The 15,076-nt window shown below is 42.4% G+C and overlaps 1 protein-coding gene across 5 annotated transcripts in view; it reads left to right on the top strand.

Annotated features, from left to right (window-relative positions):
• The window catches only part of GNB5 (G protein subunit beta 5), a 78,764-nt gene that overhangs the window by 41,988 nt on the left and 21,700 nt on the right, over nucleotides 1–15,076 (top strand). For all 5 annotated transcript variants that reach the window (XM_010600084.3, XM_023539499.2, XM_010600083.3 and 2 more), the window contains 5 exons: nucleotides 1,468–1,544; nucleotides 3,700–3,832; nucleotides 5,011–5,154; nucleotides 7,395–7,486; nucleotides 11,369–11,417. In XM_010600084.3, coding sequence (XP_010598386.1) covers nucleotides 1,468–1,544; nucleotides 3,700–3,832; nucleotides 5,011–5,154; nucleotides 7,395–7,486; nucleotides 11,369–11,417 — 495 coding nt within the window. The remainder of the gene's footprint in view (nucleotides 1–1,467; nucleotides 1,545–3,699; nucleotides 3,833–5,010; nucleotides 5,155–7,394; nucleotides 7,487–11,368; nucleotides 11,418–15,076) is intronic.

Genomic DNA, 15,076 nt, shown 5'->3' with positions numbered 1-15,076 from the left:
ACCTGGTATGGCCATCTAGAGCTCATTCCCCGGAGGGAAGAAATGATTTCTTGATGTCTGAAAGGCTGTAAGACTGTGAATGACAACAGAATTTTGGTAGGTAGCACTGGGGGCTGTGTTTCCCCACAAAAACAGAAAGGATTGTAACAGGCAAGAAGATGAGCATCTGACTGGACTTTAGAACTTTTCTAGTCCAGTCCCCTAACTTCACAAGTGGAGGAGAGCTGGCCTACATGGGGTGAGACATCTTGTTGATATTGGAACCAGGAACAGGGCCCAGTCTCTAACCAAAAGATTGTCCACAGATTCACCAGTTTTTGAAACATAACTTTTGTTGTTTATTTATCTGCATGCAGGAGGGTATGGGGGACTTGACACCAGCCAGAAGCCAGGGACTGATAAACATCTCAGTTCTTAGTACTTCCATTTTATGAGTTCTCTTTTATCTATGAGCTTGGCTCAAAACCACCCTCCCCAGCCCATCCCATCCCATCTCATTCCTTCCAGAAATTGGTTTGGGATCCACAGGGGAGAAAGGCTCTTGTTTACAAGTAAATAAGCTTGTCATATACATGTAAAAAGTCACTCAAGAGTATATTATGACCAGCACAACTAGATGATGCCTGGCTACCAACATTGACTGCTCTGACAGGGATCACAATAGAGGGTCCCCGACAGAGCTGGAGAAAAATGTAGAACAAAATTGTAACTCACACAAAAAAAAGACCAGACTTACTAGCCTGACAGAGACTGGAGAAACCCTGAGAGTATGGTACCTAGGCACCTTTTTAGCTCAGTAATGAGGTCACTCCTGAGGTTCACCCTTCAGCCAAAGATAAGACAGGCCCATAAAACAAAATGAGACTAAATGGGCACACCAGCCCAGGGGCAAGACTTGAAGGCAGGAGGAAACAGGGAAGCTGGTAAAAGGGAGCCCAGGGTCCAGAAGGAAGAGTGTTGATGTCATGGGGTTGGTAACCAATGTCACAAAACAATATGTGTACTGTTTAATGAGACACTGGTGTATTCTGTAAACCTTCATCTAAAGTACAATAATTAAACAAAAAAAAAAGTATACTGTGAAAACAGGGGAATCAGTAAACAAGGTAAAATCTGTTTACTTTGGAGATTCAGACACACCTCTCAAAAGGAAAGGAGCCCTGGCATTCATGCAGAAGAAGAAAGGGAGTACAGCATTAAAGAGGAACTCCACACTAAGGAGAGTCTTTTGCCAATAGGGATTTTTAACTTTTAGAATACTTGACAAAGAGTTTAGTTGATGATGGGGAGGCTGGGCCCTCTCCTCAGTCTCAGGCTAGTGTTTTCTACCCTGCACCACCTTCTTCTGAACATGTCATAAAATTTGGTAGGAATTCCAGTGATTTTATTTTGGAAAAGTTAAATGTTAAGACTCTTGTGTAGAAGTGTCTCTCATTCACTCTAAGAACAGTGACTGTTGTGTTTCAGGAGCATGCGGTCACCATGCCCTGCACGTGGGTGATGGCATGTGCTTACGCCCCGTCAGGATGCGCCATTGCGTGTGGGTAAGTAGGGGCTGCAGCAGCCTTTCAGATTCACTGAAAACCAAACCCATTGCTGTTGAGTCAATTCAGACTCATAGCGACCCTGAAGGACAGAGTAGAATTGCCCCATAGGGTTTCCAAGGAGCACATGGTGGATTTGAACTTCTGACTTTTTGGTTAGCAGCTGCTGCATTTAACCACTATACCACCAGGGTTTCTGGAAAAAAATAAATAAATACAATATTATTTAAAAAAAAAAAAGGGAAGACATAGTTTCTGCCTCCAAGCAGGAAGAGATACAAAAATAATGATAATGACCACATATTGAGCACCTCCTATGTGTCAAGTGCCATTCTAAACTCTACATAATCTTCACAACAGCCCCTTGGGGTAGCTGCATGGGATTTGCTCCATTTCACAGTTGAGGAAACTGAGACTCAGAGAAACTTAAGACATGACTGAGATCACAAAGTTAGTTGGTTCCTGAAGCAGAGACTCAATGCCAGAAGCATCACACTGTGAAGGTTCTCCCTCTTACAACAATACAAATCACCCTATGTAATATGTATCAAACAGAGCTACAGGGAAGTTACTCTGCAGCTTCAGAATGGGGAGGACACATCTTGCCTTGAGAGTTCAAGGAATACTGTCTTCTGCTGCACGCTTGTTCATTGCCACAGCCTAAGTACAAATCATTATCATCCATACAATCCATAAACAAGCTTGCCAAAGCTAATTACTGAAAACAAAACCTAAGCCTACACCTATACTCCCAAGCAGTTGAGAAGGCAAAAAAGCTTACCCTCAAAAAACGAGAACGCCATTCTATGTCTTATTCACCACTAAGAGGAAGCTGGGCTCCTTGGAGTAAGAAAGAGGATAAAGTAAGCCTGGGCTTTTTGTTGTTGTTGCAAAAGCAAGGAGATGCCCAAGGACCATTGGGACCATATCAAAAGGAAACAGCTGGCTTGGAGAAGTTCCACTGTCCAAATCTGGAACGATTTGAGCATCAGATAGAATCGTTACAGTAACAGATGATAACACAATTGAGGGGAAAAAAAGAACCCAAGTGTTCAGTGATAACTGGGAGAAGGCAGGAATTCTTCCTTACAGAAAAGGACCAGCTAATTAAATGCAGAAGGGATTATTGAATTAGAAAATCACCATTTTATACCCCTGAAGTGATATTTGATCCAAACAAGGACAATCATGCTAAAATCATGATATGAAAGGTTCTTGGAGACCAGGATAGTCTCATGATCTCAAAGTATCAGACCACAGATTATTACTGATTACAAAGGGAGAAATGTACTTTTACGGTGGAGAGATCTGCCTGTCCCCATCACCAAATAATCAACATTAACATCACCAATAGTGGTACCCCTGCAGTGAAGTACACAATACTTTTGTGTACAAATCCTTTGCAGTATTATTGCCAGAAGTGTTAAACTTTAACCACTAACAACATGATGAACATAATTAATGTCACTAAACTGTACATGTGAAGATTGTTGAAATGGCAGATGTTTTGTTACATATGTATTTACCACAATTAAAAGAAAAAAGGAACAATGTGACAGATCCAGAGTGAGTGACGTCTGTAAGACAGCTGACCTAAGGTCTAACAAAAGTCACTGTCATGAACAATAAAATAGGTGGAAGGTCTGCTCTAGATTAAAAGAGCTTAAACAGACAGAACAACAGAATCCAACGCATGAGCCTTGATTGGGCTCTGGATCCTGGTGATAGTTGGGGAAGAATGAATATGGATGGCTCGTTAGAAGGTATTATGGAATTATTGTTCATTTCCTCAGCTATGATAATGAGATATATGAGAATATACTTATTTTTAGGAAATGTAAATTTGCACGTCGAAGCACTGAGGAGTAAAATGTCTTGTCTGCAACTTGCGTCCATGTGGTTCAGAGAGAGCTTGTGCAAACACGACAAAATGTTAAGTTAGTGATCTGTGTTCATTGTACTGTTAATTTTCTCAATTTTCCTGTAGGTTTGAAAATCTTCAAAATAAAAGCTGGGGAACATGTTGCAATATATGATACCACTCAAAGAAAAATATTTTGAAGAGTTTATGCAAAAGTACCCTGTAAATGAGAAAGTATACAACATATTTGACCGCCATATGTTAACATTTGACATTTCTTTCTTTCCGTGCTAGTGGTTTGGATAATAAGTGCTCTGTGTACCCACTGACTTTTGACAAAAATGAAAACATGGCCGCCAAAAAGAAGTCTGTTGCTATGCATACCAACTACCTATCTGCTTGCAGCTTCACCAACTCTGACATGCAGGTAGATAAGCAGCCACGGTTTGGGTCCATCTACTATTAGAGAACTAGTATTAGAGAACTAAAGAACAGCAGAGGACGCAAGCAGCTAGGTTATTTTTCCTTGCTTCCAGAAGCATTTTTCAGAGGAACAGGGAATTAGTGTGTTCGTTTCAGTTCATACTGCCAACCTTGTTAAACTGAGCTCAGGAGAGCAGAGATCAAAAGACACGATCTTCTGGAGACCTTAGTGCCTAGCAGAGTGCCTGGACATTGTCAGTACCAGCAAACGCTTGCTAAATCTGTGCATGCAAGATTGCCCAGGACCTATCAACTGCCCTGGGAGCCCCCGGGGCACAGTCTGCTATGGGGGAAAGCTGCGACAGGAGAATGTCTAACAAAGTGCTGCCTGGACCCTTACTAGTCCAGGTGTGGTCCAGAGACCAGCACGAGCATCACCTGGGAGCTGTGAGAAATAGAGATGCTCAGGCCTCACCCCAGAATCTTCTTTTAGCAAGAAGCCCTGGGTGACTTGAATGCACATTAAAGTCTGACAAGCCCTAGGCTGGACAACAGTGGGCTTGGCTGCATGTTGGAGCCAGTCATGAGCACTTCCTGTGAGCCAGGCAGCTACAGAGCCCTGTAGGTGCAGCAGTGAGGCCTCCAGGACTTCACAATCTGGAGGAAGACAAGCTCACAGAGAAACTCAAATGGTGTCAAAATGTACTTTTCCTTTTTCAGTAAGGGAGAAATGTTTCTGTGCTTTGAAACCAGACTTAGTGAGGTGTGGCTGTAATATATTTTCCCCGTCATGTATTCCCTGTAATGATAACAATGGAGCAGTGGTCGTTCAGTGGTAGAATTCATCTCTTCCATACATGAGACCCAGGTTCAATTCGCAGCCAATGCACCTTATGCACAGTTACTGCCCATCTGTCAGCAGAGGCTTGTGCATTGCTAGGATACCGAACAGGTTTCAGCAGAGCTTCCAGACTAAGATGAACTAGGAAGAAAGGCCTGGCAATCTACTTCTGAAAATCAGCCAGTGAAAACCTTATGGATCAAATGGTTCAATCCACAACTGATCATGGGGATGGTGCAGGATCAGGCAGTGTTTTGTTCCATTGTGCATGGCGTCGCAATGAGTCAGGGTGACGGCAAGTAATAAAAACATTGATTACAACACTCTTTCTGTCCTTTCAGATCCTGACAGCAAGTGGTGACGGGACATGTGCCTTGTGGGACGTGGAGAGTGGACAGCTACTGCAGAGCTTCCATGGGCACACAGCTGACGTCCTCTGCTTAGACCTCGCCCCTTCAGAAACTGGAAACACTTTTGTGTCTGGGGTAAAGGCCTAAGGAAAAGCCCTAAGGGTCCTGTGTCCACTAGGGAGACTTAGGCTGGCCGTTCTTGTCCGTGCATGGGACTAGATGGGACACTTCCCTAGAAGGGAGTGCAGTGCAGGAGCTGTCCTCAGCACCCCTCCGCTCCCCAACCTCCTGCTGCAGGGGCGCACTGGCTGGAGACCCTTGTGGGTGCTTGGTAGGAAGTTACAGCACGAGGCTGTGAGGGTCTCCCCTCCTCTGCCGCTGGAAGTCAGCAGTCCACACAGGAATCTGGAGTGCTCTCCTGCTGTTAACACTGCAACTCGGTACATGGTGGCCTCCTGGTAAAATGTCATTCCTCAAATGACTAACAGAGAACATCTGAAAGCCTTACAGAAACACCCAAAAGCACAGAGAGGGGCAGTTAGTTGCTGAGGTGAGGCAGGCTGCCATGCGATGAGCGTTCTGGGGCTTGTGGAACATACCCCTCCCAGCCTCTGGCCTCCACCCCAGGCACAGGAACAGTATTTGTAGCTCAGAGTCAGAAAGAGAAGTCTTGGTGGCCCAGAGGAGCACTAGACTAGGAATCAGGGCACACAGGGCCCAGTTTTGCCACCTGACTCTAAACTTCATCATCTGTAAATTGGGCATAATGCACAATAGTACTCCCCATCCAAAACCAACCCGCAACCCAAAGATATTATGAGCATTAGATGGGAGAGTTTACGTGTTATACCAGTGGTAAACCAGGTGCCATTGAGGCAATTCTGACTCATGACAACCCCATGTGTGTCAGAGTAGGACTATGCTCTGTAAGGTTTTCAGTGGCAGATTTTTCAGAAGTAGATCACCAGGCCTTTCTTCTGAGGTACCTCTGGGTGGACTCAAACCTCCAACCTTTTGGTTAGCGGCCAAGCACATTTAACTGTTTGCATCACCCGGGGGCTTTGAACAAATGGGAGGGGTGAATATTTCTGCGGGCAGCCAAGAAACAAAAAGGGAGGACTGAGCTGGCTGACCCTCCTCCAAGGTCTTGTCTTACCTCTGTCAGAAGACAGGACAAATTACCTACTGAAATGACTTTTGCAGCTGGAAAAAAATGTTAGGGTGCTTTATTCCAAGCTGCTCACATCTCAGCGCTGGCTGTCAAGCAAAGGGTGCACAGCCTCTAATTGGCAGGACCCTGACTTGATGGGCTTTGGCCCCATCTGTCTGTGTTCATTCCTGTACCTCTGTAAAACTTTGTCTTTAATCTATCTCAGCTACATTGTGTTTTAAAATTATCAATATCTTATAGATTATATTGTGTCTTTCAGAGCACTAAACTTTATACAATTTAGTGTCCTCTAAAGACCTGAAAACACCTCTGATTCCTTTGTCCACGTTCTCAGTAAGGGTACTTAGTGTGCTGACCTCTCAGTGAGTCTTTCTGAAATACCAATTACTCTACTTCTTCCACCTTTTGCTTTGAGTTGAAACCAACAATGTGGACACACCTTTAAGCCATTACTTCTTCTGTGTGACTACTGAAGTTCTAAATTATACCACCCAACCTTGATGGCAGGACTGACCTGCAGGAATCTATGAAAACATTCCTCAACTATGATGATATAGTGGGGAAACTTCATGCTTATGATTCTGCGGGTCCTGTTACCAGCCCAGAGAGAAAGGAAGGGCAGGTATTGTCTGTTCTTACTTTACAGGTATTGAGGCAGAGGCCTAGGGAGGGGACTTGCCTAAATCTCCCAGCTAATAGGGGGGTAGAGCCAAAGCTAGGCCCCTGGTTTACCCATTTCCAGCCTGACATGCTGCTGGTGCAGATGTCTGGGAACATTGGCTCTTCACCTTTGCTGAGGGCTGTCCCATACACCTCAGACAAACCTGGGACAATCAATCGATTAGTGTCACAAGCAGAGAGGTCCTAGCATATACCCACTGTTTGCCTGCCTTCCCCTCTGGGTTTAGGAAGGCAGCTATAGAAGAGGGGCAAAGGACAAGAAAAATGAAAGGAAGGGAAATGCCCAGGAAGAAGGTGAGAAGGGTGCTCTTGAGGGTTTGCATCCACTCAAAACTGTGCAAAGAAAGCATGTTAAAGGGGGAAACCAGGCACCTTCCTTTGCTCCCTCCCACCCCAAGACTGAGTTCTGTCTTCTATGAGCTGTCAGTTAAAGAAAGTGGCCTTGTTTCATAACTGGAAGTTGTGCCTTATCTATAGATGCTCCTTGTTGTAACCATAACTCTGGATAACTTTGTATTTACAGGGATGTGACAAGAAAGCCATGGTGTGGGACATGCGCTCTGGCCAGCGTGTGCAGGCCTTTGAAACACATGAGTCTGATATCAACAGTGTCCGGTCAGTAAGTAGAATCTTCAGGTTACTTCTCTGTTCTGTAGACTTTACCATGCTTTGGGTAATCCTTAGCCCAGGAACCACCCCCAGGCTCAGTTTACTTGCTTGAGAGAGGCCTCTCCAGCAAGGGAGGCTGATTTGTGCTGGAGCTGAGGAGTACTCCAATCTCCTGGAGAATTTTAATTTAATTGTACGAGGGGCAATTGATATTATCCTCTCTAAACCACATTGTTATCTCAATAAATGCTAGAAATGCCAACAAAATATAACACCTGCTCCTGGAATACTTGTTCTTAACATGATAAATAGTATATATTTAAATCAAAAATCAGTATTTCTCATTCATTTGTTCAGCAAATATTTATTGAGTACTTATATGTTAGTCACTATTCTAGGAATACATTTGTGAACGAGATGGACATGGTCTCTACTCTCCTAGAGGAGACAAACACAAGATGACAGACAAATAAACAAATGTGCAATTTATTGATGAGTGCTGTGAAAAAGGTAAAACAAAAAGATGTTATGGGGTGAGTTGTTTGTTGGGTAGAGTTGTCAAGGAAGGCCTCTCTGAGAAGATGACATTTAAGCTGAGGTCAGAATGATGAAGAGCTAGGCTTGCAAAGAGTTGGGGGAAGAGTACAGAGATCTAACAACAGTCTGGGTGGCCATTGGAGGTTTTTGAGTTGGCAGTGGGTGGTGGTAATATGATCTCTGTTTTGTTGCTGAAAGATCACTCTGGCTGCTGTATGGAGAATCGATTGTAGGAGAATGGAAGTGCAAAGGCTAGTTTGAAGGTTGTTGTGTAAGTTCTTGTTTCTGTTCAAGAAAGAATGGTGGCTAGAAATAAGTCATGGTGGAGACAGAACTGTCAAGAATTGTGAAGGGTCTGATACTGTACTATACTTGGAAGCTAAAAACTTAGATTAGCCACAGTTGCATGGATGCTAGTAGAAGACATGAGACTCCCGGGTCAGAGATGTAGGACAGTTTATTATAGTAATGGCAGTAGCCAGAGTATCCGCATTTTTTTTTTTGCTAGTTACCTGAGCCCCAATTCCACAGGGTAATGCGAAGAGGGCCAAACAACACCTGCAGACACAAGGGGTTATGATATAGGAAAAGAACCCTAAGCTTAGATAACCCAAGTCTTTTATAATGGGCAGGAAGCAGTGATCCATTTCTAAGACAGGTAAGACTGGAGGGAATGTAGGTAGGAGGTGGTTGTGGTGCAGGGATTTAGGAGCTCTGTTTCTGTTTGAGATGCGTATTATACATCCAAGTGGAGGTTTCAAGTAGGCAGCAGGACCTATGAACTGGATCCCAAAAGGGAATTCAGAACTTGACATGTCATTTGGAAGATGGCACTGTCTAGACAGTAAATAAAGTATAATTGCCCAAGAATCTTCATTATGCTTAGTGGAGAAACACTAGACTTGCTCCCCATACCATCAAGAGCAAAATAAGGATACTTACTTAGCTTAGTACTAGAAATGTTAGAATTTTTCTCCTCTTCCCTTAAATGCAGGGTAAGGAAAAAGAACTATCACTTTTTGCAAATGTACAGTAATTACCTAGAAAGTCAAAATCAGTCAATCCAGAAATTGCTACAGGTAGTAAATGAAGTTAGTAAGATGCAGGATAGAAGATAAATCCACAAAAATAAATTAAGTCCCTATTTATTAGTGAAATATAGCTTAAAAGTGCATATTCTCTCACCCGTGGTATTCTCTCTGTTCTGAACCCTCTTTCTTTAATATCTGTTAGACCATCAGGTCTCAACTTAGGCTTCCCTGTCTCCAGGAATCCCTCCCTGAGTCTCCAAGGCTGAGTTAGGTGCCCTTCTGAGTGAGAGACTAATCATCTTCTGTGGCCAGTTTAGTTGTCCATCTCTTCCTGTTAGACTGCATGCTCAGTAATTATTTGAGGAAGTCAGGGAAATAAAAATGTATGGTAGTAACAAACCTTTAATTTATGAACCCTTAATGGAAGAAATAAAAGAAGATATTAATAAACACAGAGAATATACCCTGTTCTGTTAGGAAAGACCAAATATTTTTTAAATGACCGCACTTTCTACATAGAGTGAATGCAGTACCAATTAATTTATTTTATAGAATGGTATAAATCGATGCTTAGATTTATCTGGAAGATTCTACAGAGGCTGACTCAGCGAGCCATGTTCAGATATCTTTTTATTTCCTCCTGGGGCAAACATTAGCCAAAATGTTCACCCAAGGCTAAGGTCATACTGGATATTGTTGCTGGTCTCGTTATATACTGGCTTAGTTAGGACGTGGATTTGTGTGTCAGAGGCCCAATTAACAGTGGCTTGAATGAGATAGAAGTGTATTCTCATATAAAATCTGAGCTGCTATGATGGCTCATTCTATCTTTTTGCTACCCTATTCCTAAGATGGTGTTTTCAACCCCACAATTCAACTGACCTACCACCATGTCTTCCTTCAGCCAGTGGGAAGAGGAGAGTTAAGCTCATCACTTCTGCTTATATCCCATTAACCTGAACTTGATTACGTGGCCAACCTAACTGCAGGAAAACTGGGAACGTTTTCATTCTTTCATGCGCCCAGCAAAAAAAAAAAATCAGTGTGTCTCAACAGGGCACTATTGATACTTTGGGTAGGACATTTCTTCAGTGTAAGAGACTGCCCTATGTAAGACATTTAGCATCTCTGGCTGCCTCAGGGATAGTGCTAAATGCCAATAATACCCCCTGGCCTTGGTGACAACCGGAAACATCTGCTTATATTTAACTGCAGTCATAGGAGAGAGGGAAGGGCGGATACTGGGAGCATCAAAAGTCTCTTCCAGATAAACCACGTACCCTGCACTTGGTCCCAGAATTTCCTGCCAGAGGAGGGAAATCATGGCCCATATGACCCTGAATGGAGAATAATATAGAAATCGTTTTTACTTGGCATTAGAAAATGGGAATATTCATAGTGCTTTTAGAAACTGTGTGCCCATACCATGATGGACTGATCCGGGCAGAGCTGAAATTTTCAGCATGTCCCATCCAGACCTCCTGTTCTCCACTCCCTTCTTTCAGACCACTGTTATTCACACAAAATCTTGCTTCCCTATCCCTTGCCAAGCTTTTTGTCTCCTACCTCCTGAGGTAGGAGACGTAATTCCACACACTGTTTTAAAGGCCTCCCCTCCCAACTTTGGTGGAGCGATGGAGTGTAGGTCATTTGTACAAGAAAGAGAAATGGTAGCAGGTGTGGAGGCCCCAGCTGGGCAGCAGAAGCTGAGTGGAAAGGTTGAAAGACCTTTGTTGTAATCCTGCCTTTGGTTTATAATCTAGTACTAATATTTCCCACTGATCATTGAGAAGAGAATGATTATGGCAATAGTAACCGTTGCTTATTGAATGCTTTTTATTTGACACCAGGCCTGATTCTTTGCATGTACTGTCTAATTAATCTTCACAACAGGAATGTGCGCTATTATCCTCAGTTTTGAAATGAGGAAACCGGAGCTGGGGAAGGTTAAGTCACTTGCCGAAGTATGACATGTAGTAAGTGGTAGATACAGAGTCCTGAATGTGGCTGTACACATCTATGTCCAGTGTCTGTTTTTATAGCCACGTCCTAACCCCTGAGCTCTGGTAGATCACACTTACCCTCACGGCCAGGCCACTGTCACTGCCCCCGGGTAAGAAAACTGGAGGCCAATGGGCCTGGCATGGGAGCCCCACTTTCTAGCCTCTGAAAGGAGTAGGCCTTATGTTCCTAAATGTGGAGATTCTGATTATGAGAGCCTGACATGGGCTAAGCCTTCCCAGATGGTTCTGATGGGCATCCAGCTTTGAGAATCACTGCTCTAAATAAAGTGTTTTCTACCCTGTCTTTATCTTTGCAGATACTATCCAAGTGGAGATGCCTTTGCTTCAGGATCAGATGACGCTACGGTATGCTTCTAAGTTATGGAGAGCTTTTCATTTCTAAAGAAAAATATGTAGTCTAACAATTTTATTTTTTAAAAATAACTTTTCTGATTACAAAAGTAGTATGTATTCAATGCAGAAAACTTCAGGAAAAAATTAAGTCACCTTAACACCCCTACCTAAGAAAAATCACAGTTGGTTGAATTCCTTTCTGTCTTTTTCTTTTTAAACAGAAATATTTCACAGTTTGCTTTTGATTGTGACTATTTTCCCATGCAGATAATATTTTCCTAGTCTGTGACTGTTAATGGTTGTCATGATGGTACTCCGTGTTATGGACATGCCACCATTTACTTAATAGTATTCAGTGTTTGAATCTGTTTAGATTTTTTTTCAAGGTTTCTTTTTTTTTTTTCTGTTAAAAACACTGCTATAAATTTTTTAGATAAATATTTTCGGTACTTCTCTTATTATTTCCTTAGAATTAATTCTTATACATGGATTTACCGAATCAAAAATAGGCCCAGTTTTAAGGCTTCTGATACTATCAAATTATATTGGCCTATTTTTCAAGGGAAAAAATATCTATTTTTATGCCCTCAAATATCAACTATATTATTAAATAGTGGGTTTCACTCTGACCTGCTGCTGTGGAAGGAATTACAGAGCCATGGATTGAGAGTTTGATAATAATGAAAATTGAAAACCGTATGTCAAAAAGCATATAACAAGGTGCAAGGGTATACATTTTGGAAAAGTCCTTGCCTCATATTTTTTTTTTTCATATATGACAGACCAAGTTGAAATTCTCTAGATGTGAATGGGGTTGTAAAATCAATAAAATGAACACCCTGGTAGAAAAGGGGATAAAACACACTGTTGACAAAACAATAAACCCAAAATGGCAAATAAAAATCTGAAAATGTTTTAATAGTCACCTGTAATCAAAGAAAAGCAAATTTAAGCAATCAGATGCCTTTTTGCGTCTTGCATTAGCAAAGAATGGTCTAGTGATGGAAGCGAAGCCTCAGACATGCCCAGGGTCATTGGTGCCAGTGGTAACACCCTTCTAAAAGGCAGTTTTGCAATAAGAATTGATTACGATTATGAATCAAGGGCTTTTACAACATCCTCATCTTTTGATCTGATCATGCTATTTCTTGGAAACAATTCAACTCTATTTTTTTTTATTCTAAGGAAACAATCAGAAATAAGTACAGGAGGCAGGGCCAACATGGCAGAGTAGTCAGATGCTTCTAGTTATCCCTCTTACCCCAAAGACCTGAAACATGAGGGAAATGATTATATAGATGACAAGCTAGGAGCCCTGAACATCAAAGGCAAAGTTAGGAAATGGGACTGAGTGACAGGGGGAGGGAGAAATGGTTCAGAAGCTGTGAGGAGTTGCCAGGCCACCCCTCAGGCACAATCCCCTGGAGCTACCACAGCAGGGCTGATGGTAGCATTTGGGTTGAGGTTTCCTCAGGGAGAGACAGTGGCCCACACAGCCTACTCACAACTCCAGAACCAGAAAAGAATGGCGCTCTCAGCAAAAGCTATGTACTTGCGTTTATTTTACTGCTCCCCAGCCCCCAAGCTGGCTTCAGTGGCTGTTGATTTCCCTGAGACTGAGATAGGTCCTACTGCATGTCCTGAGCCATTCTTCTGGCCTTGGAGAAGGAATAAATTAACAATTGGGGGAAAAGATAATCTGCCAGCTCCACTAAGCTGGGGAGGTCATGACAGAAGCGGCTCCTCTCCAGGCTCAAATGGTCCATGGTCTTTGAATAAATTTCACCCCTGCATGGACCTGTGTGGGCTCATTTCAGGAGATTAGGCCCTAGTTGGCAGACCGTGTATGTGCTTCAGATCTGACTTCAGCTGTTTCAGTTACGTGGTAGAGAGGTGGGTTTTTGTTGTTTTACACTGCTCTGCCTATTAAACAGGGCCCTCACCTACCCACATCAAGGGCCTGAGGACTGGTGGCTCCACCCATGTCACCAGCTACCTGCAACAGGGGTCCAAGGATAAGTGGTGCCTCCCAGTCCTTACAGCCAAAAGCATTGGGTCCCCACAGTCTGGCTGCAGAACCCACCCACCTGTGCACTCCAGGAACAGGGACGCACTTTTGTTACAAACAATCGGGGGATGGTTGTCAGCCACTGCCTTGCTCAGAGCATGACCCACCCTGCTGCAACCAGATACCTGTACCTACACCAATCACCCCTACCTCACTAAGACTGTAGGACAGAGCCTATACCACACACTTGATGCCCGACCCCCTGGACACCTGAGCTGAATCCATACAAGAAAAGTAAATGGACTGCTAGGCTCATATCTGGTAACAACTCTAGCCATCTGGTGACAGGATGTTAGAGCTTCAAAGGCGAAAATACTCATGGTAGCTCACTCAAGCAGCATAATTGGCCATATCAAACAAAACAAAGCAAGAAACATAAAATAAAATAATACAGTAGCTTATAGAAGGCTTGGAGACAACAGTCCATATCAAATCACATAAACAAGCAGACCATGATTGATTGCTTCAACAAGTTCTGAAAACAAGGAATCTTCCAGATGAAGATGTCTTCCAAAATTACCAGATGTAGAATACAAAAGATTAATATACAGAATGCTTCAACGAATCAGGAAGGAGATCAGGCAAAACACAGAAAAAGCCGAGAAACACACAGAAAAAGCAGTTGAAGACGTTAAAAAGGTTATTGAAGAAAATAATGAAAAATTTAATAGGCTGCAAGAATCCATAGATAGACAGCAATCAGAAATTCAGAGGATTAACAAAATTACAGAGTTAGACAACTCAATAGAAAGTCAGCAGAGCAGAAATGAGGGACTGGAAGGCAGAATTAGTGAGACTGAAGATACAACAGTAGGCACCAATATATTCAAAGAAAAATCAGATAAAAGAATTTTTAAAAATGAAGAAACCCTAAGAATTACATGGGACTCCATCAAGATAAATAATCTACGTATGATTGGAGTACTAGAACAGGGAGGGCTACAGAAAATACAGAGAGAACTGTGGAAGATTTGTTGGCAGAAAACTTCCCTGATATTGTGAAAGATGAGAAGATATCCATCCAAGATGCTCATCGAACCCCACATAAGGTAGATCTCGAAAGAAAGTCACCAAGACATAATCAAACTTAACAAAACCAAAGAAAAAGACAAAATTTTAAGAGTGGCTACAGATAAAAAAAAAAGTCACCTACAAAGGAGAGTCAATAAGGATAAGCTCAGACTACTCAGCAGACACCATGCAGGCAAGAAGGCAATGGGAGGACTTATATAAAGCATTGAAGGAAAAAATTGCTAGCAAAGAATCATATATCCATCAAAACTATCTCTCAAATAAGAAGGCAAAATTAGGACATTTCCAGATAAACAGAAGTTTAGGGAATTTGTAAAACCAAAAACTACAAGAAATACTAAAGGGAGTTCTCTGGTTAGAAAGTCAATACTATCAGATATCAACCCAAGACTAGAACACAAGACAGAGCAACCAGATGCCAACCCAGATAGGGAAATCACAAAAATAAATCAAGATAAAAAAATGCTCAAGACAGGGAAACAGCAATGTCATTATGTAAAAGATAACAACATTGAAACAATAAAGAGGGACTAAAAAATGTAGTCATGGATCTTTCATACGGAGAGGAAGT

Source organism: Loxodonta africana, chromosome 12 (assembly GCF_030014295.1).
Source record: "Loxodonta africana isolate mLoxAfr1 chromosome 12, mLoxAfr1.hap2, whole genome shotgun sequence".
In the NCBI taxonomy this organism is placed as follows: domain Eukaryota; kingdom Metazoa; phylum Chordata; class Mammalia; order Proboscidea; family Elephantidae; genus Loxodonta; species Loxodonta africana.
The sequence above is the reverse complement of the archived record's forward strand: the minus strand, read 5'-3'. Positions and strand labels throughout refer to the sequence as shown.